This window comes from Xenopus tropicalis, chromosome 5, assembly GCF_000004195.4.
Source record: "Xenopus tropicalis strain Nigerian chromosome 5, UCB_Xtro_10.0, whole genome shotgun sequence".
NCBI lineage: Eukaryota > Metazoa > Chordata > Amphibia > Anura > Pipidae > Xenopus > Xenopus tropicalis.
In genome coordinates, this window is record NC_030681.2 from 149287339 (window position 1) to 149313147 (window position 25809).

At 42.0% G+C, this 25809-nt stretch overlaps 1 protein-coding gene across 1 annotated transcript; it reads left to right on the plus strand.

Moving 5' to 3' along the window:
• Positions 1–7258: 7258 nt before the first annotated feature.
• On the plus strand, positions 7259–22238 carry LOC100127722 (cysteine-rich venom protein TEL1). The gene is made up of 9 exons (XM_031902764.1): positions 7259–7298; positions 8058–8076; positions 9354–9444; positions 11768–11890; positions 13668–13758; positions 15330–15475; positions 18213–18307; positions 19923–20011; positions 21729–22238. Exons 1-9 carry the CDS (start codon positions 7259–7261, stop codon positions 21851–21853), a joined length of 819 nt encoding a protein of 272 aa, XP_031758624.1. The 3' UTR covers positions 21854–22238.
• The last annotated feature ends 3571 nt before the right edge of the window (positions 22239–25809 follow it).

The window sequence follows — 25809 nt, forward strand, 5'->3', positions numbered from 1 at the left end:
TGTGCAGAAAAATCTCCGTTGGGACCCAATGTGAGCAGGGCTTATAAACCCGAGGCGGGATCAGCTGATTGGCCGGTGAATGGCATTATGTAACATTGGCTCGAATACAAACACATTTGTCTTTTAAAATAAATGACCGGATTGTACTTTCAGAGAGACCAATGACTGGATGGGGAATATATTGAGCAATGAATTGTAAAGTTTTATTAATTTACAGGTGTGAGATTTATTATGTGTAACGCTTGGGACCTGGAGTTTCCAAGAATACGGTTATTTCGGTAATTGAGCTCCTTATTAAAGGGGCCATTTACCAACTGTCTGATTTTTTTTCCCTGATTCTGATTTTTTAGCGCTTAAATGTACATGAAAAAAAATGTGACTTTTTCGAGAAAAAAAAAGTCTAAAAAATCCGAATCCAACAATTCTCCAGCTTAAACTTCCCGAGATCATGTAGAAGTCAATGGCAAATGTCCCTTCCCTGGAGGATCCTCCTTTCCTTCTAAACTAAAGAGGTTTTCAGATTTTTCATGCCGGTTTTTGTGCGACAATTCGAAAATGTTGCAGTTTTCATGCAACAAGTTGAAAAAAAATTCAATCAATGTTTTAGTCCCTCCTCCCCTGCCAGGATTACAAATGATGCAGAAAGAGAAGGACTGTTTTGCAGCTGGATTTCAGCATATAAATGGTATTTATTTTTACTTTTTGACGGAACAGATTACAGGGATAGGGATATTAGGGGTTTCTGTGTTGTGTGGGGCTCTTTAACACATTTTGGTTCTGAAACCGGAGTTCCCCTTTAATATGATGCAGAGATTGACCCGTACAATGAATGATTTGCCGGCCCTAAACCTAACAGCTGCCTCGGCTTAGAGTGGAATCCACACAGGCAGCGCCGGACTGGGCCGCTGGGGTACCGGGAAAAACCCAGTGGGCCTTGATAGCCCAGGTCCGATCCCCCCCCAGGGCACTCCCACCATCCGCCGTCTCCCTCCCCTAATGCACCTCAGGTAAGTTTCTTCTAGGAGCACTCAGGGGAGGGGGTCGGAGGGTGTTGGGGGCCTCTGCAGGGTGGGGGGGGGGTGTTCAGGGGCCACTGAGGCAGAAGCCCCGGTGGGCCCTGCACCCCCCAGTTGGACCCTGCACACAGGATACCAATACTTACCCCAAGGTCAGAGTGAGCCAAAGGAATAAAAAGAAAAGCCACGGTGAAATTTTGACCACGCCCATTTTGATGACCACACCCCCTAAATACCACTCCCTTTTTACAAAATGCGGCAGGTTATGTCACGTTTGAACACATTTCTGGGGGTTTTGGGGTCTTGTTTTATGAGTTATTAGAGTTTTGCTAATGAAGTTAAAATTTGCCCCTTTTCTCTTAGTTCCCCCAAGAGACCTGTTTGGCTTATTAGTTACAAATGTATCTCCGTGCAGGGGGTGCGTATTCTGGGTTCTGCCAAAAAAAAAACACTTATTTAATTAAGTTTGAGAAACTTTGTATCTTTTTTGGCATTCAGTGCAGGAGATCAAAGAATCCGGGACTGCGGGCTGAGCTGTTAAAATCGGGACTGTCCCTTGAGAACCAGGACACTTGGGAGTTATGTATAGGTGCAATGGGATCACAGTAATAACAAAATACATAGGCACCCCCAGGCCTTGGCATAGATACATAAGCCTTTTGCATTGACTTATTGGGAGACAGTGCTTCCCCAGCTGAAAAAAATGAAGATATCGGCAATAGGGAGCGTTGTGGTTGTTACTTTTGACACAATAAACACAAGGGTCTAGCTGCCTATTGCGTAGCCTTGAGTGGCGGTATCTCCATTCCTTTGCTATTGCAGCCTGGGGCCACACCCACATGCTCAGAGCGCCGTACGAGAAGGATTATAGTACATATTTTATGGGATGAAAACAAACAAACAGAGCCAGGCTGGGGTAGCGGAAAGGCAGCTCTTCCAACACAAAACATTATCCCGTTGACACAAAGTATTAACTGTCAATAATAAAGAGCTTAATCTTCAACAACAATGAATAAAATTCATTTAAAAGTCACTGTTACATTCACGTTGTTTTCAGGTTGCTTTTAAAGTAACACTGTTATGGGAAAACATGTTTTTTCAAAACCCATCAGTTAATAGAGCTTCTCCAGCAGAATCCTGTATTGTAATCTGTTTTCCCATGGGGCTAGCCATATTCTTCATTTCCCAGGGTGCCACAGCCATGTGACCTGTGCTCTGATAAACTTCAGTCTCACTTTACTGCTGCGCTGCAAGTTGGAGTGATAGCAGCTCCCAGTAGGTATCAGAATAGCACTCAATAGTAAGAAATCCAAGTCCGGCTTGGGACTCCTCCAGTTACATGGGAGTAGGAGAAACAATAGGTTAGCTGAAAGCAGTTCTAATATGTAGCTGTAACTCCTTATTACAGCTACAAACACATTTGTTAGTTCAAGAATAAAATGTTAAATGGCAGAGGGAATTATTTGCTGTGTAACAGTGTAATTTAGAAATAAAAAGTGCCCCATAAAAATCAAGACAGTATCCCTTTAAGGGGAGATGTGACTTTTTCCTCTGTCTTTTTGTAAGAGGATTCTAATACAATATGAATGGTACAGATATGAATTATAGAAATGCCATCTCCCATAGACTCCATTTTAATCAAATAATTCACATTTTTATAAATGATTCCCTTTTCTCTGTAATAATAAAACAGTAACTGTACTTGATCCCAACTAAGATATAATTACCCCTTATTGGGGGCAGAACAGCCCTATTGGGTTTATTTAATGGTTAAATGATTCCCTTTTCTCTGTAATAATAAAACAGTACCTGTACTTGATCCCAACTAAGATATAATTACCCCTTATTGGGGCAGAACAGCCCTATTGGGTTTATTTCATGGTTAAATGATTCCCTTTTCTCTGTAATAATAAAACAGTACCTGTACTTGATCCCAACTAAGATATAATTACCCCTTATTGGGGCAGAACAGCCCTATTGGGTTTATTTCATGGTTAAATGATTCCCTTTTCTCTGTAATAATAAAACAGTACCTGTACTTGATCCCAACTAAGATATAATTACCCCTTATTGGGGCAGAACAGCCCTATTGGGTTTATTTCATGGTTAAATGATTCCTTTTTCTTTGTAATAATAAAACAGTACCTGTACTTGATCCCAACTAAGATATAATTACCCCTTATTGGGGCAGAACAGCCCAATTGGGTTTATTTAATGGTTAAATGATTCCTTTTTCTTTGTAATAATAAAACAGTACCTGTACTTGATCCCAACTAAGATATAATTACCCCTTATTGGGGGCAGAACAGTCCTATTGGGTTTATTTCATGGTTAAATGATTCCCTTTTCTCTGTAATAATAAAACAGTACCTGTACTTGATCCCAACTAAGATATAATTACCCCTTATTGGGGCAGAACAGCCCTATTGGGTTTATTTCATGGTTAAATGATTCCTTTTTCTTTGTAATAATAAAAAAATAGGCCCTCTTATAAGGTTGCGTACGCACGGGGCACAACCAAACGGATTTGCCACTGAGCACCAATGAGATTTTACATGCCCAATGTTAAGGAGGACAGGGCCCGTATTTGACTAAAGGGGCTCTCAGCTAATCAGTAAACTGTAGCACGGCCGGGGCCCTTTAAAAGTCTAAATCTTCCGGGACAACAATAAACCCCCCCCACCACCACCGTACTCCCCTAATGGCGGCCCTGATCACTAGGAACCACAAGTTAAGAGCGCCCTTGTACACATTAGGAAGCAACACTGTAATTGCAGAGCCAAACATGGTTATGAAAGGGGAAAGCTTTGATATTTTTTATTTTTGACCGTAATGAAATGATTAGGAGTTAACTGAAATGTGTCTTTCTCTGAGACTGCCAAGCACAACAACAGGCTGCGTGGGACGGTTCTGACACACCTATGTGAGCACACAGACCCGAGTGTGTCAATATTTCCCTGCTGCTCTTATTTAGCCTTGGCGGCAACGCTGTGCCACATGAAAAGAAAATACAGAAATAAAAACCCATGGGATAAATGTTAGGATTGTCCCCAGTGCCATGAGGGCTCCAACATTATAGAAGGGGCCCAGACTGAAGGTCAATAAAGCTATATACTGTATATATATATATTATTATTATTTAATTGGTGATTTGCTTGGATAACATGATTGTTTTGCCTCCAATAAGGATTTATTATATCTTCGTTGGGATGTTTTATTAAAAGAAATTATGTTTGAAATAAAAGTTTAAGGGGATACTGCCATGATTATTACAGTATGGGGTACTTTTTATTTCTAATTGACGCTGTTACACAGGAAATAATTCCCTCTGCCATTTAACCTTTTATTCTTGAACCAACAAATGTATTTGTAGCTGTAATATTGGTGTGTAGGCACCATCTCAGTGCCTTGTGCCTGAGTCTGAGCTTTCAGCCAGCGCTACACATTAGAACTGCTTTCAGCTAACCTATTGTTTCTCCTACTCCCATGTAACTGGAGGAGTCCCAAGCCGGACTTGGATTTCTTACTATTGAGTGCTATTCTGATACCTACAGGGAGCTGCTATCACTTAGCACAGCAACTTGTGAGAATGTTTACTTGTGAATCACACAGGAATAACACACAGCACATTTCACAGTGTGCAAAACCAAGAACAAAATGGTGGAAGGAAGAGGAAATGGAAACAACAGAGCGCAGAAATACAACAGTTTAAAAAAATTAAAAACACGCTTTCACAAAATGTACAGTGCCCCCTTATGGCCGTTTTATATGGCGCACAAAATTTCGGCTTGAATGCTTTGTATATATTCCAAAGGCTCCAATGTTGTCTATGAGACATGACTTCCATCCACAGATTTTCTCTTTTCTTGGTCTGGATGCTTCAGTCTGTCAGTCTCATTAATGCTGGGGGGCTCCATGATGCAAATAGGCAAAGCTGCTCCCCACCACCATATTGAGGCAGATCTGGGGCAAAAAGTGGGACCTAACCATGGGCACCGAACAAGCCAAAATCAGGGTGAAATTACGTTGCACATAATTCTTTGGGTGCAAGCTGTTGTGCCTACAGTATGTAATGCTCTGCTGGGTCTTGAACCTGGGACCTTCTGGTTTCTGATTGTTCTCCTTAATGACTGGGCCTAGGAAAGCATATGTCAACCCCTGTTCTTTGTCATGCTATTCCCTTCAGTTTTGCCTTGTTTACCTATTCTTTACCAGCACTCCTATTGGTGGGGTTGGCCAGCCAATGAGGGCTGACTCTGCCCTATAAAAGCCTTGCTTGCCTTTCATCCTGTGCCTGAACATTGGCCTTTACCCGAGCACTGAGGCTCAGTCCCTACCTCTCAGGTTCCTGCTCTGCCTCCTGTTCCTACTTTTGTTCAGCAACTGCTCTGCCCTTGTTCTCATCCCAGATTCTTTGTCTTCTCTGCCCTGATCCTGCCAATCCATAACTCAATAACAGAACTAGTGCTGAAGGGGTTCGGGTGCAGGTGGCACAGCTTGGCCCCCCAACCCCCGCCATATGTAGCTTTTGTGCTGGATTTGTGTCAGATGTAGTACCTGAGGGGGTGTGAGCCCAGGTCCAATCATGCATCCCCTGTAGTTCAACCAATGTCTTTAATGATTTTTTGTACGCTCCACCATGATCCTACCAGTTGTTCACTGATTCTTCATCTGCTCCACCTTCATCCTGCCAGTCTATCACTGATTCTTCATCTGCTCCACCTTCATCCTGCCAGTCTATCACTGATTCTTCATCTGCTCCACCTTCATCCTGCCAGTCCATCACTGATTCTTCATCTGCTCCACCTTCATCCTGCCAGTCTATCACTGATTCTTCATCTGCTCCACCTTCATCCTGCTAGCTCATCACTGATTCTTCATCTGCTCCGCCTTCATCTTGCCAGTCCATCACTGATTCTTCATCTGCTCCACCTTCATCCTGCCAGTCCATCACTGATTCTTCATCTGCTCCACCTTCATCCTGCCAGTCTATTACTGATTCTTCATCTGCTCCACCTTCATCCTGCCAGCTCATCACTGATTCTTCCTCTGCTCCACCTTCATCTTGCCAGTCCATCACTGATTCTTCATCTGCTCCACCTTCATCCTGCCAGTCCATCACTAATTCTTCATCTGCTCCACCTTCATCCTGCCAGTCCATCACTGATTCTTCATCTGCTCCACCTTCATCCTGCCAGTCCATCACTGATTCTTCATCTGCTCCACCTTCATCCTGCCAGTCCATCACTAATTCTTTATCTGCTCCGCCTTCATCGTGCCAGTCCATCACTGATTCTTCATCTGCTCCACCTTCATCCTGCCAGTCCATCACTGATTCTTCATCTGCTCCACCTTCATCCTGACAGTCCATCACTGATTCTTCATCTGCTCCACCTTCATCCTGCTAGTCCATCACTAATTCTTCATCTGCTCCACCTTCATTGTGCCAGTCCATCACTGATTCTTCATCTGCTCCACCTTCATCCTGCCAGTCCATCACTGATTCTTCATCTGCTCCACCTTCATCCTGACAGTCCATCACTGATTCTTCATCTGCTCCACCTTCATCCTGCTAGTCCATCACGAATTCTTCATCTGCTCCACCTTCATTGTGCCAGTCCATCGCTGATTCTTCATCTGCTCTTCCTTCATCCTGCCAGTCCATCACTGATTCTTCATCTGCTCTTCCTTCATCCTGCCAGTCCATCACTAATTCTTTATCTGCTCCGGCCTCATCCTGCCAGTCCATCACTGATTCTTCATCTGCTCCTCCTTCATCCTGCCAGTCCATCACTGATTCTTCATCTGCTCCTCCTTCATCCTGCCAGTCCATCACTGATTCTTCATCTGCTCCTCCTTCATCCTGCCAGTCCATCACTGATTCTTCATCTGCTCCTCCTTCATCCTGCCAGTCCATCACTGATTCTTCATCTGCTCCTCCTTCATCCTGCCAGTCCATCACTGATTCTTCATCTGCTCCTCCTTCATCCTGCCAGTCCATCACTGATACTTCATACGCTCTGCCCTCTTGTTATTCATTGATTTCTTGTCCTCTTCACCCTTTTTCTGTTCTTCTGTCTTTCTGCTCCTGTTGGCAGTATAATTGGTCCTTGCCTGAAGGACTCCTTAGCACCCTCTACCTTTCCCTCACAGCCTATTGGTGCAGCCTGCTCTGGGAACCCTGGGATTACTCTCAAATGTCATGGGTGGCAGCTCTAGGTTTCCTTTGTGTCAGTCAGAGTATGGATGGAGGCCGAATGGATACAATGGCATTCGGTGCAGGTACAGTATGTAGACAAGTGCAAGGAGTGTGTTTGGATGCAAGTAGTTTTAATGAACGGTGGCAATTAGCACAACACTTGCATCCATTTTAATGCAACCCCTCTTGTAGCTGCATTCTTAAATTACCTTCTTTTTGTTTGTTTGGCCTTGAAAATGTATCTACGCTGGCTGCAAATGGAAAGACTTATTAACCTGATTTATAAGAGAGATCCATTGTTCCGTAACCCATAGCATCAAGTTCCAAGTCACTTTAAATAATGAAAACCACGATTGGCTGCTATGAATTATCAGTACAAATAGAATTTTTTCCCATTATCCCCCAACGCTATCGGTTTGGGAGACGCCATCTTTAACCAAGATCCAGCTTCACGTCAATAGAAGATAGTTTGTGGGTTCCTGCATCTTGTAGTTTTTCACATCCAGATCACGTTTGCCATGTGTCTTTCCATAGCACTAAATCTGGGCATTTTAATGAAAATCAAGTGTTTCCAATTTATGTCTCTCAGCTAATTAAGTTCTGTTTGCCCAGTAAACACATATAATGTTCCCACAGCGTCTACTGTCAGGGCCAATGGCCAACTCTAATATAATCTGCAAAACTTGTAGGGTGCACATAAACAGAGCTCCGGGTGTGTTTAACTGTGCCCTATTGGCTCATTCCAAAACATATGACATCACAATGGAATTATAAACATAGGAATTGTATGTTCGACTGAACATTTATAAAATTGCGGCCAACACGTCTCCGACTCGGATCAGGGGCTTATTGCATTCCAAGGTAAGTTGTTTCCTATCTATAATGTTTACATTAAAAAAAAAAAACACAATTCTTTTGCCATTGGCTTAGATGTATGTTGGGTTAGATGTCATTAGAAAGTATTTTCATTAAATGAATTAAGTCCAAAATGATGAATCGTTTGCTTGAACAACACATTATGGAATATCCAGTTGCCAATTTTTGGTGCTATCTGGTAAACTGGTTTTTAGATGGTAGATTGTATACCAGTTCTGCAATGGATACAATGTTGGTGGGTGTATAAAGTAATTATGATCCTTGATGTGGTCAAAAAGCCATGTATATGTATACAGGTATAGGACCTATTATCCAGAATGCGCAGGACCAAGAGTATTCCGGATAAAGGGTCTTTCCGTAATTTGGATCTCCATACCTTAAGTCTACTAAAAAATCAATAAAACATTATTTAAAGCCAATAGGATTGTTCTGCCCCCAATAAGGGGTAATTATATCTTAGTTGGGATCAAGTACAGGTACTGTTTTATTATTACAGAGAAAAGGGAATCATTTAACCATGAAATAAACCCAATAGGGCTGTTCTGCCCCCAATAAGGGGTAATTATATCTTAGTTGGGATCAAGTACAGGTACTGTTTTATTATTACAGAGAAAAGGGAATCATTTAACCATTAAATAAACCCAATAGGGCTGTTCTGCCCCCAATAAGGGGTAATTATATCTTAGTTGGGATCAAGTACAGGTACTGTTTTATTATTACAGAGAAAAGGGAATCATTTAACCATTAAATAAACCCAATAGGGCTGTTCTGCCCCAATAAGGGGTAATTATATCTTAGTTGGGATCAAGTACAGGTACTGTTTTATTATTACAGAGAAAAGGGAATCATTTAACCATTAAATAAACCCAATAGGACTGTTCTGCCCCCAATAAGGGGTAATTATATCTTAGTTGGGATCAATTACAAAGCACCGTTTTATTACTACAGAGAAAAAGTAAATCAGTTTAAAATTCTGAATCATTTGATTAAAATGGGAGACGGACTTTCCATAATTCGGAGCTTTCTGGATAACGGGTTTCCAGATAACGGATCCAATACCTGTATGTATATACAGTATATAGCTGGAGTAATTGTTAGAAGCACATTTAGGGACAGATTTCAAAATACTGATCAATGGAGGAAAGAAATCCCATAGGGACTAATAAAGCAGGTGAATGTTTCTGTTGTGAGCATTTAGAGAAACCTGTCCATTATTGTGTTGGGTAACCTTACTAATTCTTGTATTTTATTTTTATTATCAGGAGTTTTCATAATCTCTCTTCATTCTTGGAGATGAATGGGTTTCTTCTGCTTCTATGTTTGGCTTCACTGTCCAAACCAACTTCAGAACAGGTTGGTTGTAGTTCGACTTCCATTTAACATTGCAGGAGGGACATCTTTATATCAAAAACGATTAAAATGTCATTGTTCTCTTGTAAATAGCAATTGTGTCAAATGGGGTGCATCTGGCTAACATTCGCTGCCTCCGGAACTGGCCGCTGGAAGCTAAAGCAAAATCCCAGTCAAGTCTTTGACTGACAAGTCGTCTTTTCCAGTTCAGCTTGGGGTGGTGTACCCTTAAGGATCTATAGATTTTCTTTTTTGGAATGTAGAAGTTGGGAGGTGGGATTGTGTGAACAGGGTCAGACTAACCCACCTCAGTGCAGGGAAGGATCCCGGTGGGCCAATTCCCAATTTTTTCTATAGTGCATTGCCCCCAGCATCGCTTCCGATTTGTAACATGCCTGATCATTGGCAAACTCTGAGATGGGTAAGGCAGTGGGATTATTACATTCCGGAAGGTTCCACCAGCAGTTTGCCTTGTGCTGAGGGTATTACAAGAAGAATGCAGATAGAAAAGTTTGATCCCAGAGCCCCTCAGTGTTACTCGCCTCGTGCCCTTCGGTGCAAGGTCCTAATTGGGTGAAATATGTTAGAAGGGAGGAGCTCAGGGGCCATGGAGCACTGCGGTACCTCTGTTGTTTGATATAGTATGAAGTTTGGATGAATATTTTGAAAAATTTGCAAAATGTGGCTACCACATTTTTACTACCCCTTTGATGTACGCAACTTTTCTGACATGACCACAACTTTTTCTTTACATGACCGTGACTTTTCCCTCACTGGGCAAATTTTCGTTGCAGTTTCGCAAAACAGTTCCCCACTTGCGATATGCTAGGGGAGAAATTGCCCTCATCACTGAGGCAGTTATTGAATTGTTTTCTATTGAATAATTAGGGTGAACAATCAGCATTGTCTGTTTTAGTGACAAGTAGCTCAGTGTGTCTTCACCCTTATTGTTAAATAGAAAAGGGTGGTGAGCAGCAAGACAAGTAAGGATGGAGGAGATTTTAAAGCTGAGCTGGGGAAAGAACACAAAGGGCAAAAGGAAAAGGTGGGGTGGAAGAATGAGAAAATGGAAAGAAAAAGCAGGGAAAGAAGATCACTGATTGTGGTTGAGGAGAAAAGGGGAAATTCAATGGTGGTTTTGGGGAAAGAAAAGTGAAGAAAATAAAAAAAGAAGGGTTGGGGGGAAAAATGGCTGGAAAGAAAATGAAAAAGGAGGAGAGATATGACATGAAAGGCAATGTTGTGTAAGCCAGCTATGTAATTAATAACTGCAGATAATAGGCCACTGGCAACCATTTGTGTGGTGGGCTGTGTTGCCCCCTGTGCTCCCTGTTCTGCCCCCTGTGCTCCCTGTGCTGCCCCCTGTTGTGCTGCACTGTTTATGAGGTGAGAAATCGTTGAATGAGAGATAGATAGGGGAAAGGGAGGACTTTAAAAAAAAAGGGGGGTGATCTACTCCACTTTGTTGCCTGAGAGTGAAGACCACCCTGTCGTACAATTGCACATTCTTTTTGTAACATATTTTTATTGTAGAATTAACAAGAACAGAATAACAATCAATTTAGAAGCTCTCAAGGTAATAAAGCTTTTAAAGATTCAGCGTCATATAATATCTTAGCGGGAGCGGGTAATGAGAGGGGAGCTGGAGTGTCTCGGCGTCAGTATAGAGCCCTACTGCTCATCCAGCTCCCTCCTTACCAGCACAACTCAAGCCTATACTTGGGAGAAGGTGTAAAGGTGGCCATATATGTTAAGATCGCCAAGCGAGCGGATCTTCTCCCGATATCCCTACCTACGGGTGGGCGATATCAGGAAAATGTAGGCTAATTCGATCGTTTGGCCCTGGGGCCAAACGAAACAATCGAATTCTAACGGCGGCAATGCAACGAGCCGATGAGGCCCCCGATCCAACTAAATGTTTTAACCTGCCCAATCGATATCTGGACAATTTCAGGCCAGATATCAGTCGGCCATGCCCCTCGTTCCTGCCCCTACACGGGCCGATAAGCTGCCGAATCAATCCAAGGGACCCATATCGGCAGCTACAATCGACCCGTGTATGGGGACCTTAAGTTTTTGTATAAAAAAGATAATAAGGAAAAAGGGAAGAGGAAGAGGACAGAGAAGCAAAGAGGGAAAGGTATCGGGGTGCATTGTTATGTCAGTGACTGTCCCCTTGAGCTGAACTGTTGTTTTGCAATGAAATCTTTTTACATTCCTAAGTTGCTTTGCTTTAAAAAATATATTGGAGGGTTGACATTAGAGGGGATTTGTCATTTATTGATTATTTTATTCCATTCGGTTACTTCATTTCTTTATTTGGCAGGATTCAGTTGAATCATTTGATGAGATGTCGACTGATTTAGAAAGCAATCGAAACTTTATAGTGGATAAACACAATTACTACCGAAGTTGGGTGAATCCGCCAGCTGCAGACATGCTGAAAATGGTAAGAAAATCACCTTGGGGTGGGGGGAACATTCTTTCTTGACTCCAGTCCTACCATTGGTTATTTTCAATACCCCTGTATTCCCTCACTTGCTAAAAAGCCACCCAACCCCTTCTTGTACCTATCTAATGTATCAGCCAGTATGACTGGCTCTGGGAGGGAATTCAACAACTTCACTGTTGGAAGCACCTAATGGTAAATAAAACATTAAAGTGATTCTTTTATGATCCTCTTATATATTTATACATAGTTATCATACCCCCCCCTTAAGCGCCTCTTCTCCAGTGTAAGCAATAAAATTTAGTCAGCACAGGACTCTTTCAATGAATAGCAGGGTGACGGTTACCCCAATGTTTCTATATATCTGTAACCTTGTTATGGGCTAAGGGGGCCCAGCCTAAAGGCCAGTTAGGGGGAGATTTGGGGTGAGTGCTTATTTGTGCCCTGGGTACCCCTGGAACTATAGCGGGGTGACTGTTACCCCAATGTTTCTATATATCTGTAACCTTGTTATGGGCTAAGGGGGCCCAGCCTGAAGGCCAGTTAGGGGGGGATTTGGGGTGAGTGCTTATTTGTGCCCTGGGTACCCCTGGAACTATAGCGGGGTGACTGTTACCCCAATGTTTCTATATATCTGTAACCTTGTTATGGGCTAAGGGGGCCCAGCCTGAAGGCCAGTTAGGGGGGGATTTGGGGTGAGTGCTTATTTGTGCCCTGGGTACCCCTGGAACTATAGCAGGGTGACTGTTACCCCAATGTTTCTATATACAGTATCTGTAACCTTGTTATGGGCTAAGGGGGCCCAGCCTGAAGGCCAGTTAGGGGGGATTTGGGGTGAGTGCTTATTTGTGCCCTGGGTACCCCTGGAACTATAGCAGGGTGACTGTTACCCCAATGTTTCTATATATCTGTAACCTTGTTATGGGCTAGGGGGCCCAGCCTGAAGGCCAGTTAGGGGGGGATTTGGGGTGAGTGCTTATTTGTGCCCTGGGTACCCCTGGAACTATAGCAGGGTGACGGTTACCCCAATGTTTCTATATATCTGTAACCTTGTTATGGGCTAAGGGGGCCCAGCCTGAAGGCCAGTTAGGGGGGGATTTGGGGTGAGTGCTTATTTGTGCCCTGGGTACCCCTGGAACTATAGCAGGGTGACTGTTACCCCAATGTTTCTATATATCTGTAACCTTGTTATGGGCTAAGGGGGCCCAGCCTGAAGGCCAGTTAGGGGGGATTTGGGGTGAGTGCTTATTTGTGCCCTGGGTACCCCTGGAATTATAGCAGGGTGACTGTTACCCCAATGTTTCTATATATCTGTAACCTTGTTATGGGCTAAGGGGGCCCAGCCTGAAGGCCAGTTAGGGGGGGATTTGGGGTGAGTGCTTATTTGTGCCCTGGGTACCCCTGGAACTATAGCAGGGTGACTGTTACCCCAATGTTTCTATATATCTGTAACCTTGTTATGGGCTAAGGGGGCCCAGCCTGAAGGCCAGTTAGGGGGGATTTGGGGTGAGTGCTTATTTGTGCCCTGGGTACCCCTGGGTTAACGGTTCAAGATAAAAACCAACAGACACATCATCACTGAATGGAAATCTATTCATTCACTTACTCAGGTATTCTCCACTTGCTTGTACTAAAGGGGATGAACCTTTATTAATAATTTACCATGTAAGCCTAGGGAAACCTTGTGCAAACAGAGAGAATACTGTATCATTTCCCCAAGCAAGAGTCCATGCAACGTTATGTTAATTTCTTAATATTGTTCTTTTTTCTTCTCTAGCATTGGGATAACTACTATTTAGCTAAAGCGAAGGAATGGGCCTTGACCTGCAGTTTCAAACACAGCAATCTGAGTTTTCGCCAGTATGGTGGTGAGAGAATTATTTATGTACTTGTAACCCCTCTGTTAGCCTAAGTGTGCCTTTCCAGTAGAACATGGGTCACATGGGTCTCCTCTTCCCAAATAGAAGATGGAGGATGGAGAGGGAGTTGTGCCAGAGGTTCTTGCAGGAAACCCAAACCCAAAAAGACTTTTTTTTATCTAGGTGTGTACACTATGGAAAGTAGATGGCCCTGTGTAGGTCCACAGGTGCTCTGTGTAGGATTCTATATCAAGCTCCATCCACCGTAGTATTGGGTCAGCTTCTCTGGGACCCAAGCGTCAAAACTTTAGACATTTTGGAAGGGCCCCTACCATGAGAAATAGCCTTCTTGTCCTATAGGCTAAGAGCAGGGTTACCCCTATCAATAAGCATTCACCCTTAAGTTTTACCATAACTGGCAACAAGGCAACTGGAGGCTTTCCCTACCACACCGGTATCTATCAGGGAATGCATTGTACAGGGAGGCTGACCCTTTTCTAACAAAGAGGGAGAAATGAAGTAGCAGAAGTCAATTCTCCTCCATGTCTGTTAGTCAGTTGACTTCTATTACAGGTATGGGATCCCTTATCTGGAAACCCGTTATCCAGAAAGTTCTGAATTACAGAAAGACTCCATTATAAATAATTCTAATTTTTAAAAATGATTTCCTTTTTCTCTGTAATAATAAAACAGTACCTGTACTTGATCCCAACTAAGATATAATTACCCCTTATTGGGGGCAGAACAGCCCTATTGGGTTTATTTCATGGTTAAATGATTCCCTTTTCTCTGTAATAATAAAACAGTACCTGTACTTGATCCCAACTAAGATATAATTACCCCTTATTGGGGCAGAACAGCCCTATTGGGTTTATTTAATGGTTAAATGATTCCCTTTTCTCTGTAATAATAAAACAGTACCTGTACTTGATCCCAACTAAGATATAATTACCCCTTATTGGGGGCAGAACCGCCCTATTGGGTTTATTTCATGGTTAAATGATTCCCTTTTCTCTGTAATAATAAAACAGTACCTGTACTTGATCCCAACTAAGATATAATTACCCCTTATTGGGGGCAGAACAGCCCTATTGGGTTTATTTAATGGTTAAATGATTCCCTTTTCTCTGTAATAATAAAACAGTACCTGTACTTGATCCCAACTAAGATATAATTACCCCTTATTGGGGGCAGAACAGCCCTATTGGGTTTATTTAATGGTTAAATGATTCCCTTTTCTTTGTAATAATAAAACAATACCTGTACTTGATCCCAACTAAGATATAATTACCCCTTATTGGGGGCAGAACAGCCCTATTGGGTTTATTTAATGGTTAAATGATTCCCTTTTCTCTGTAATAATAAAACAGTACCTGTACTTGATCCCAACTAAGATATAATTACCCCTTATTGGGGGCAGAACAGCCCTATTGGGTTTATTTAATGGTTAAATAATTCCCTTTTCTCTGTAATAATAAAACAGTTCCAGTTTAGAACCACTGGTCTATACACCTACCTGCAGTGTGTTTGAAGCATACATTAACATCACCCTCATACAATGTTCTTGCCCTGATATTTAGGTGAATTTGCTGGAGAAAATATAATGAATAGCTACTTTCGCCATTCTTGGGAATATGTTATTAATTACTGGTTTAACGAGCATGTAAATTGGGAATATGCTGTTGGAACAACCAAAGAAGGGGCAGTTACGGGACATTTTACCCAGGTAAGATAATGCATTTATCTTCTTATTTATCAAAAAGTACAGGTATAGGATCCCTTATCTGGAAACCCATTATCCAGAAAGCTCCGAATTACGGAAAGCCCGTCTCCCATAGGCTCCATGTTAATCAAATAATTCAGAATTTTAAAACTGATTTCCTTTTTCTCTGTAGAAATAAAACAGTCCATTGTAATTAATCCCAACTAAGATATTAATAATCTTTAATGGATGCAAAACAATCCTATTGGGGTTAATTCATGTTTTATTGATTTTTTAGTAGACTTAAGGTATGGAGATCCAAATTGGTCCCGAGCATTCTGGATAATGGGTCCTATACCTGTACAAATAAAGAAGGTGTGAAATATCCTTCGCTTACATATTGGTAGCATAAAACTGTAATTTATCTAATCAGTGGGTATGAAAGAAGAACTTATGTGTTGATAGCTAGGCTAGTAGTCACAGCTGTGATTGGACTATTGCCTATAGGAGGCCCTACAAGCCTAAATGCCTCTCATTCACTAACAACTGGAATAATTCTACTAGTGCAGTAACCCATGGCAACCTAGGAGATTTTTGTTTTTATTGACCTACACAGCTAGAAGGATCCACTTCCCTACCAGTGATTAGCCCTTCCACCGATGCCCATTGCTAGTGATGAGCGAAACTGTTCCATTTCGCTTCGCCGAAAAATTTGTGATTTTTTAAAAGATCCACGAAACGGCGAAAATGTCGTGCAGCAAAAAAAATTGTCGCCCGTGGCTATTCTTTTGTCGCGTGGCTATTATTTTGTCGCACGGCTATTATTTTGTCGCCCGCGGCTATTCTTTTGTCGCGTGGCTATTATTTTGTCGCACGGCTATTATTTTGTTGCCCGCGGCTATTCTTTTGTCGCATGGCTATTCTTTTGTCACCCGCAGCTATTCTTTTGTCGCGTGGCTATTCTTTTGACGCCCGCGGCTATTATTTTGTCGCACAGCTATTCTTTTGTCGCCCGCAGCTATTATTTTGTCGCGTGGCTATTATTTTGTCACGTGGCTATTATTTTGTTGCCCGCAGCTATTATTTTGTCGCACGGCTATTATTTCATTGCGCGGCTATTCTTTTGATAATTCTGCCCCAATAAGGGGTAATTATATCTTAGTTGGAATCAAGTACAGGTACTGTTTTATTATTACAGAGAAAAGGGAATCATTTAACCATTAAATAAACCCAATAGGGCTGTTCTGCCCCAATAAGGGGTAATTATATCTTAGTTGGGATCAAGTACAGGTACTGTTTTATTATTACAGAGAAAAGGGAATCATTTAACCATGAAATAAACCCAATAGGGCTGTTCTGCCCCCAATAAGGGGTAATTATATCTTAGTTGGGATCAAGTACAGGTACTGTTTTATTATTACAGAGAAAAGGGAATCATTTAACCATTAAATAAACCCAATAGGGCTGTTCTGCCCCAATAAGGGGTAATTATATCTTAGTTGGGATCAAGTACAGGTACTGTTTTATTATTACAGAGAAAAGGGAATCATTTAACCATGAAATAAACCCAATAGGGCTGTTCTGCCCCCAATAAGGGGTAATTATATCTTAGTTGGGATCAAGTACAGGTACTGTTTTATTATTACAGAGAAAAGGGAATCATTTAACCATTAAAAACCCAATAGGGCTGTTCTGCCCCCAATAAGGGGTAATTATATCTTAGTTGGGATCAAGTACAAGGTACTGTTTTATTATTACAGAGAAAAAGGAAATCATTTTTTAAAAATTAGAATTATTTATAATGGAGTCTTTCTGTAATTCAGAACTTTCTGGATAATGGGTTTCCGGATAAGGGATCCCATACCTGTAATAGAAGTCAACTGACTAACAGACATGGAGGAGAATTGACTGAATTTGAGTTTGATAAAAAAATTTGCAGCGGAAAAATCCGCCGCACGTCAAAATATTGTCGCCGGCGTCAAAAAAGAATAGTCGCGGGCGTCAAAAGAATAGCCGCACGACAAAATAATAGCCGTGCGACGAAATAATAGCCGCGGGCGACAAAAGAATAGACGTGCGACAAAATAATAGCCGCGGGCAACAAAAGAATAGCCGTGCGACAAAATAATAGCTGCGGGTGACAAAATAATAGCCGCGGGCGACAAAATAATAGCTGTGCGACGAAATAATAGCCACGGGCAACAAAACAATAGCTGCGCGACAAAATAATAGCTGCGGGCGACAATTTTTTTTTGCCGCATGACATTTTCGCCATTTCGCAGAATTGTTCGCCGTTTTGCAGATCTTTTGAAAAATTCGCAAATTTTTCGGCGAAACGGAATAGATTCGCTCATCGCTAGTCTTTAATGTGGAAGGTGGATTCATAATACTGTCTGTAGTGGATACCAAACTATTGGTTAAACAAAATGCAATAAAAACAAAACATAAAAGGAAGTAGGTGGAGTAGCCGCGGGTCTCTGAGCTCTGATTGGGTGTACGGAGCCCTGCAGCAATTCTTTGTACAATGATAACTCTTTGCCTTCCTAACAGTAAATCCCCCCTATAATGTTTATACTTCAAGATTATTTCCTAACCATAAAGACCACCAAACTGTAACAGTCCACTGAAGCTGGTTATTGTCTAATTCATAATATGTCACGTATCCCATGTAGGTATCACAGCGTGTATATAGTGTATTTGTTTTTAATCCTTTCTATATAAATAGCCATAGATTGATTTTGTTTTTCTCTTATTTTCCAAGATCATATGGGCCCCTACTCATGCGTTGGCATGTTACGTGGCCAAATGTTATGGAACTCCATATAATTACTTCTATGTGTGCATCTATTATCCTACGTGAGTATTGCCACCTCAAGGGAAAGAAAATATGCCCAATTCTATGAGAGGCTAATAAGTATAAATGGGCCCAATACTATTGCAGAGAGCAGGATACTCCCATGCACGAGCCACACTGAAGCCTAGGCGGCCATTAATATAAGGCTGAATGGCAAGCCTTTGGTGCCCCAGACAGTAGGGCTTATTTACAAGTGTAAAATGCAACTTTAGCCACAAGCCATGTTTTTTTACCCAGAATTCAGCATTTTTCCCCATAATTTCAACATGATTGAAGCCATGAATGACATGCTTCCCAACCCCTACTCTATCCTCATTCTGGGGAAATTACTGGCCCTGAATCTCTGAACCAATGACAAAGTGCTATATACAATGATTCAAGATTCAGTGTGGGAATCACAATGACAATTTCGCCATTAAAGTGCGGTCAAATGGATTCGGTCAACTGCATACGGTCAACTGGATTCAGTCAACCGGATTCGGTCAACTGGATTCGGTCAACCGGATTCGGTCAACCGGGTTCGGTCAACTGCATACGGTCAACTGCATACGGTCAACTGGATTCGGTCAACCGGATTCGGTCAACTGCATACGGTCAACTGGATTCAGTCAACTTCATACGGTCAACTGGATTCGGTCAACCGGATTCGGTCAACTGCATACGGTCAACTTGATTCGGTCAACCGGATTCGGTCAACTGCATACGGTCAACTGCATACGGTCAACTGGATTCGGTCAACCGGATTCGGTCAACTGCATACGGTCAACTGGATTCAGTCAACTGGATTCGGTCAACTGGATTCGGTCAACTGGATTCGGTCAACTGCATACGGTCAACTGGATTCAGTCAACTGGATTCGGTCAACCGGATTCGGTCAACTGCATACGGTCAACTGGATTCAGTCAACTGGATTCGGTCAACTGCATGCGGTCAACTGGATTCAGTCAACTGGATTCGGTCAACCGGATTCGGTCAACCGCATATGGTCAACCGCATATGGTCAACTGATGGCCAATTTGAAAGAGGTAGACCCTTCATACTCTTGCCATTTTCAAGGCCAAAACTGAAAATGATGTCTAGTTATCAGCTGGTTGACCCCCAGTAGGCGAAAAACAGAATGAGAGGCTTCAGATTTCTCGTTATTCTTACTCTTTTTGGCTCCATGTTTATTTCAGACTCTCTGCTATTCATAATCCATCTTGATCTGTAAAGGCAAACTGTAGTGGCTAGGGCAATTAATGCAAGCTTGATGGATTCAATTCCAGTTGCAATATAATAAAAGAGGTATCAATTTAATACATGTAAGGGACATTATACTTTGATGGGGGCGTTATACTTAGGGGGACACCTCCATGGTGGGGGGGCGCCTCCCTGCCTCCCCCTGTGCCCTCCTCATGTGATGCTGAAAGCAGTATTCAGGAGATGAACATTGGTCTCTATATTTAATTGATGGTGTCTATTTCTATCATTTATGACATTGTTCTTGCTCTTTAGCGACTGGGATATCACTTCTGATGGGTAGGAGTTTAAGGGTGTTTTAAAGCTCAGAAGTGTATGTATATATATATATATATGTGTATATGTAATGTTTTCTTCTTTGCTTCTCTTCTCCACCAGAGGGAACAGGGAAGATAAAGTGAAGACTCCATACCAAAATGGAACAACGTGCGGCCTATGTCAAAAAGACTGTGACGACCAATTGTGCTGTAAGTATTTGTTCTGGGCAAAATAGAGGCCACAATGGTTATTTTTTTACTACTGCCCATCAACTTCAGATGATCTAAAGGCTGTGATAGATAGAGGAGGACTAAGACCAATAGCCTTTAAGTATAAAAACAAGGAGGGAACCATAGGAAATTATACCAATTGTAAGCAGCAGTCCTGCCCTGCTTTAAGGCTGAGCTCCTAACCTGCCTAATCTCAATCCTAAACTTACCTGATCCAATGCCCCACCATTATTTATATACCTGTGCCTGAACTGCCCATCTCTGACATCACCATAGAGGGTGGGGCAAGCAGGCATGAGTATATAAATAAGCTGAGGGCAGACGGCCGTCAAATTGCTCCAGCGGCCACCTTTCATGTACATACTCATGCCTGCTTGCTCCACCCCCTCTGGTGATGTCAGAGATGGGCAGGTTCAGGTATATAAATCATAATGGTACATTGGGTTGGCATACCTCCCAACATTTGAAAAATGAAAAGAGGGACAAAAAGATTTGGCGCGCGCAGCACAGCATTTTTTTTGGCCATGCCCACTTTTGTGACTATGCCCCAATTACCACACCCCATTTTTTTATTTTCAAAAAATACTCCTTTTATATAGTTGAAATGACGGGATCAGACGGAAAATGTGCTATTCCCTCATACTGTACTACCTAAGGAAAACAATATAGCAACTCCTACATATAAAATACAAATATAGAGAGAAGGCAGTCAGTTATAAGTGAGTTATAACTATGTACCAGTTTTTCCCCCCATACACAGTGCCCCTAATAGCCCAATAGACAGTACCACCCATACACAGTGGCCCCCAAAGACAGAACCCCCATACACAGTGCCCCCCTAGACAGTACCCCCCATACACAGTGCACCCCATAGAAAGTGCCCCCAATTGCCCCCATAGACAGTACCCCCCATATTAAGTGCCCCCAATTGACCCCATAGACAGTGCCCCCAATTGCCCCATAGACAGTAGCCCCCATACACAGTGCCCCCATATAAAGTACCCCCATACACAATTCCCCTATAGAAGTGCCCCCAATTGCCCCTATAGACAGTGCCCCCATAGACAGTGCCCCCAATTGCCCCCATACAGTACCCCCATACACAATGCCCCCATAGAAAGTACCCCCCATACACAATTCCCCTATAGAAGCGCCCCCAATTGCCCCTATAGACAGTGCCCCCATAGACAGTAGCCCCCATAGACAGTACCCCCATACACAGTGCCCCTATAGACATTGGCCCAATACACAGTACCCCATAGAAAGTACCCCATAGAAAGTACCCCCCCATACACAATTCCCCTATAGAAGTGCCCCCAATCGCCCCTATAGACAGTGCCCCCATAGACAGTAGCTCCCATAGACAGTGCCCCCAATTGCCCCCATAGACAGTACCCCCCATACACAGTGCCCCCATAGATGCTCCTTCTTCTGCAGCGGCTCTGCTTCTTATTGGTTTCATGCCGGCCCACACTTATATCGTTGGGTTTGGGTATACAAATTGGTAAAACATTTACAGCATTATTTTGTCATTATTCAAGCTACAAAGGATCAAAATCAAATACTGTATTGAGAAAAGGCATAATAGTACCTCATGAAGGCATAAAAATGGGATCTTTAGCAAAACACAGGTTGACTATATATTATTAATAATATATTAAAATATATATATTGGTTTTTTTTTTATCTCTTTTAGTGAACTATTGCCCGTATTACAATTCTGCAGGCAACTGTGGGACGGACAAAAATGCTTCATTATGCGACTACTCAGACATTGGCTGTGATGCCACCTGCAAATGTGGTTCGGAAAAAATATATTAGTCTTTTAACCCTGTATAACAGTATATTTTACATTCATGGGTTTTACAAGCCACGTATTTTGATCTTTGCACATTATCGTTTCTCTCAGTGCCCTTTATTCCGAGGGCCCCATAGAAATAGCTTTTATGCTTCTCCATTCTATCTCTCAAACCAACTTCCAACCTGGCCCCCCTAGCCATCACATAAGGATTTTCTCAAGGTAATGGAAAGCTTCACAGAATGAAAAGGAGCCCCATTCTATGTGATTTGGGTGTTTTCTTCCCATATTCCTTACACTTTTCTTTCCATTTTAATTCTGATGATGTTTTTTTTTCAAATACCAAAGTAGGAAAGCTGCTGTACCGCTTGTGTGAATTCAAATAAAAAATATCTGCAACCCAACAACAAAGCCGGATGTATCATGTTGGTGTCTTCAGACGTTTATGTGGAGAAAAGGTTTCCTTGTGAAAGGCCATGGGGGGAACGTGTACTCTCTTGTATGTACAGTATGCCTGTGATTGGGAACTTAGGGACATAGATTGTGTTATTGTAGTCGGAAGTCAATGAATCGGACCTCAGTAATAGTGTGATTGGGTAATCCTAAATAGAAAACTGCCATTTTAATTACTAAGGGCCGCCCCCTGGCATCATAGGATTCACAGTGCACACAAACAAGCCAAGGCCAGGGCCACCATCAGAAATCACGAGGGCCCCTCACAACTAAATTTTCCTCACTCCAACTTGCAGCGCAGCAGTAAAGTGTGCCTGAGTCTGAGCTTTCAGCCAGCGCTACATATTAGAACTGCTTTCAGCTAACCTATTGTTTCTCCTACTCCCATGTAACTGGAGGAGTCCCAAGCCGGACTTGGATTTCTTACTATTGAGTGCTATTCTGATACCTACTGGGAGCTGCTATCTTGCTCCCTTCCCATTGTTCTGCTGATCGGCTGCTGGGGGTGAGGGGAGGGGGGGATATCACTCCAACTTGCAGCGCAGCAGTAAAGTGTGCCTGAGTCTGAGCTTTCAGAAGGAGCCAGCGCTACACATTAGAACTGCTTTCAGCTAACCTATTGTTTCTCCTACTCCCATGTAACTGGAGGAGTCATAAGCCAGATGTGGACTTGACTATTAGCCATTCTGATATCTACCAATAGGTGGGGTGTAAGAAGATTTTTAGCAATGCAAGTGTCAGGTAGCTGCTAACTTGCTATCTTCCCATTGTTCCGCTGATCAGCTTCTGGGAGGGAGGTGATATCACTCCAGCTGGCAGTGCTGCATTAAAGTGTGACTGAGGTTCATAAGAGCACAGGCCACATGAATGTGGGCAGCTGGAAAAGTAAGGACATGTTCAGCCGCACAGAAAATTTCCGGGGTATTCCGGATAAGAGGTCTTTCCATAATTTGTATCTCCATACCTTAAGTCTACTAAAAAAATCAATAAAACATTAATTAAACCCAATAGGATTGTTCTGCCCCCAATAAGGGGTAATTATATCTTAGTTGGGATCAAGTACAGGTACTGTTTTATTATTACAGAGAAAAGGGAATAATTTAACCATAAAAATAAACCCAATAGGGCTGTTCTGCCCCCAATAAGGGGTAATTATATCTTAGTTGGGATCAAGTACAGGTACTGTTTTATTATTACAGAGAAAAGGGAATCATTTAACCATTAAATATACCCAATAGGGCTGTTCTGCCCCCAATAAGGGGTAATTATATCTTAGTTGGGATCAAGTACAGGTACTGTTTTATTATTACAGAGAAAAGAGAATCATTTAACCATGAAATAAACCCAATAGGGCTGTTCTGCCCCCAATAAGGGGTAATTATATCTTAGTTGGGATCAAGTACAGGTACTGTTTTATTATTACAGAGAAAAGGGAATCATTTAACCATGAAATAAACCCAATAGGGCTGTTCTGCCCCCAATAAGGGGTAATTATATCTTAGTTGGGATCAAGTACAGGTACTGTTTTATTATTACAGAGAAAAGGGAATCATTTAACCATTAAATAAACCCAATAGGGCTGTTCTGCCCCCAATAAGGGGTAATTATATCTTAGTTGGGATCAAGTACAGGTACTGTTTTATTATTACAGAGAAAAATGAAATCAGTTTTAAAATTCTAAATCATTTGATTTAAATGGAATCTATGGGAGACAGGCTTTCTGTAATTCGGAGCTTTCTGGATAACGGATCCCATACCTGTATAAGAAAAAAATCTGCCTGCTCTTTTGAAAAACGTATTTCTATGCATGATTTTGTGGGAGGAGCTCTATTAAAGAGGTTACTGGCTAACGGTTCCCCTGGCCCAAAACTTAGATAACATTCTGTCCAACATACTGTTCCAAGGAAGAATTGTACACACTAAGGCTCACACTTTGTTTGCAACACTTTCTCGACAGCCACGCAACACCATAGTCCAGCATTCTTAATAGCAAATGTTCCAAGGTACAGTAGCTCTTACTGTCTTAGGGTGAAATACCCAGCGCTTCTTGGTGTTGATTCTTTAGATAAAATCTTCAGTGCCGTGGAGTACTCGATCCTCAATGTATATAAAGGCAAAATGGAGATCGGAAATAGTATTAAAAGGTTTAAAAACAAATCCCCTGCTCAATGCAGGCTACTTACAGTGTACAGAAGTATTTTATTACTATTTGGACATTGCTTTTATACTTCTGTACACTGTAAGTAGCCTGCATTGAGCAGGGGATTTGTTTTTAAACCTTTTTACACTATCTCCATTTTGCCTTTATATACATTGAGGATCGAGTTCCCACTACAATCAATGCCTGCTTTGGGTATCCTTTTGCCTCATTCCAATTATGTCTGGTGAGCATATATATGGGATTATTTGAGTTGGTATTACACCTGGCAATACCATTTGTCACTAAGCACTTTTGGGGTGTTTGGCTTATTTAGTAATTTATCTTTTTGCACTAGATTTTGTTTTTGTTTAATTTTTTATGCGCTTCCATCAACTTTATCGTGCGCACAGTAGCTCATACTATCTAAAGTTTTCTGAACAGTGCCCGGTTCCCTGTGCGGCTTGCTGGCTGACCTCCAGGCTGGTAATTTGAACTCATGGTTATTGTTGAGTTGTAGACGTTGACATTTTTTTTCTTGACTTGTACATTTCTTTGGTCCCATCATCTTTGTTGTAAGCTGTTCCTTTACATACTGTAGTCTAATGTTCATAGCGCTAGCGACAACAATTGAATCTAAAGCCTGTGTTTGGTACGGGCGGGAGTGGAAGGGGAAATAATGAGGTTCCAGATCTGTAGTCATGTTTTATAGATGGGCAGCCCATGGGCTACAAATTTGGTGGATTGTAGCCCGAGGGACGTGTAGTTGTCTAGTTATTGTCTCTGTATAATAAAGCACATATCTATTAAGAAACGCATTTTAGGCTCACGTATACTTCATTTTGCCGTCGAGTTAATAAAGTCACAAACCCTTATTTATCGTCAAAACTTTTTCAGTCAGAACCCCGCTCCGTGAGATATGATGGGAATTTTCCAATCACATTCATCTAGGAGGAATCTCAAAACAAAGTCATAAAAAGCAAATAGAATTCACCGAGGAGACTGTAAAAACGCATTAAAAACGCTCTCCGTGGTCAAATAACCCAACTCAGTGTGTTTGGCTGTTTGGTCATAAGCCATTAAATGCACTCACAACTGACAATATATTTTTAAGCATTCAGCTAATCCCTGCTCTCGTGTGATGACAAAACAGTTTGCAGCCCGCGGCACAGAGACAAAGCAGATTCCAACTTGGGTTTATGTTCTGCACAAGTTGTGCTTGGTAGAAGCAGAATCGTAGCCTCTTTAGGCTATAACAGGGAAGAGCATTAATAATATGTCTATAGTTTTGCTTCGGATCTTTTTTTTTATAGAAAGTAAATAAAGTCATAAATCTGCCGGCCAGTTCGTTACTGACTACGACTCTGATAACAGCATAATGCTTATTGC

Excerpts from the sequence above, each read along its gene's own strand:
- LOC100127722 (XM_031902764.1), top strand. The coding sequence starts at position 7,259 with ATGGATGGAGGCCGAATGGATACAATGGCATTCGGTGCAG. Across the intron at positions 18,308-19,922 it reads GTGTGCATCTATTATCCTAC|AGGGAACAGGGAAGATAAAG; the intron begins GTGAGTATTGCC and ends CTTCTCCACCAG. Across the intron at positions 20,012-21,728 it reads CTGTGACGACCAATTGTGCT|TGAACTATTGCCCGTATTAC; the intron begins GTAAGTATTTGT and ends TATCTCTTTTAG.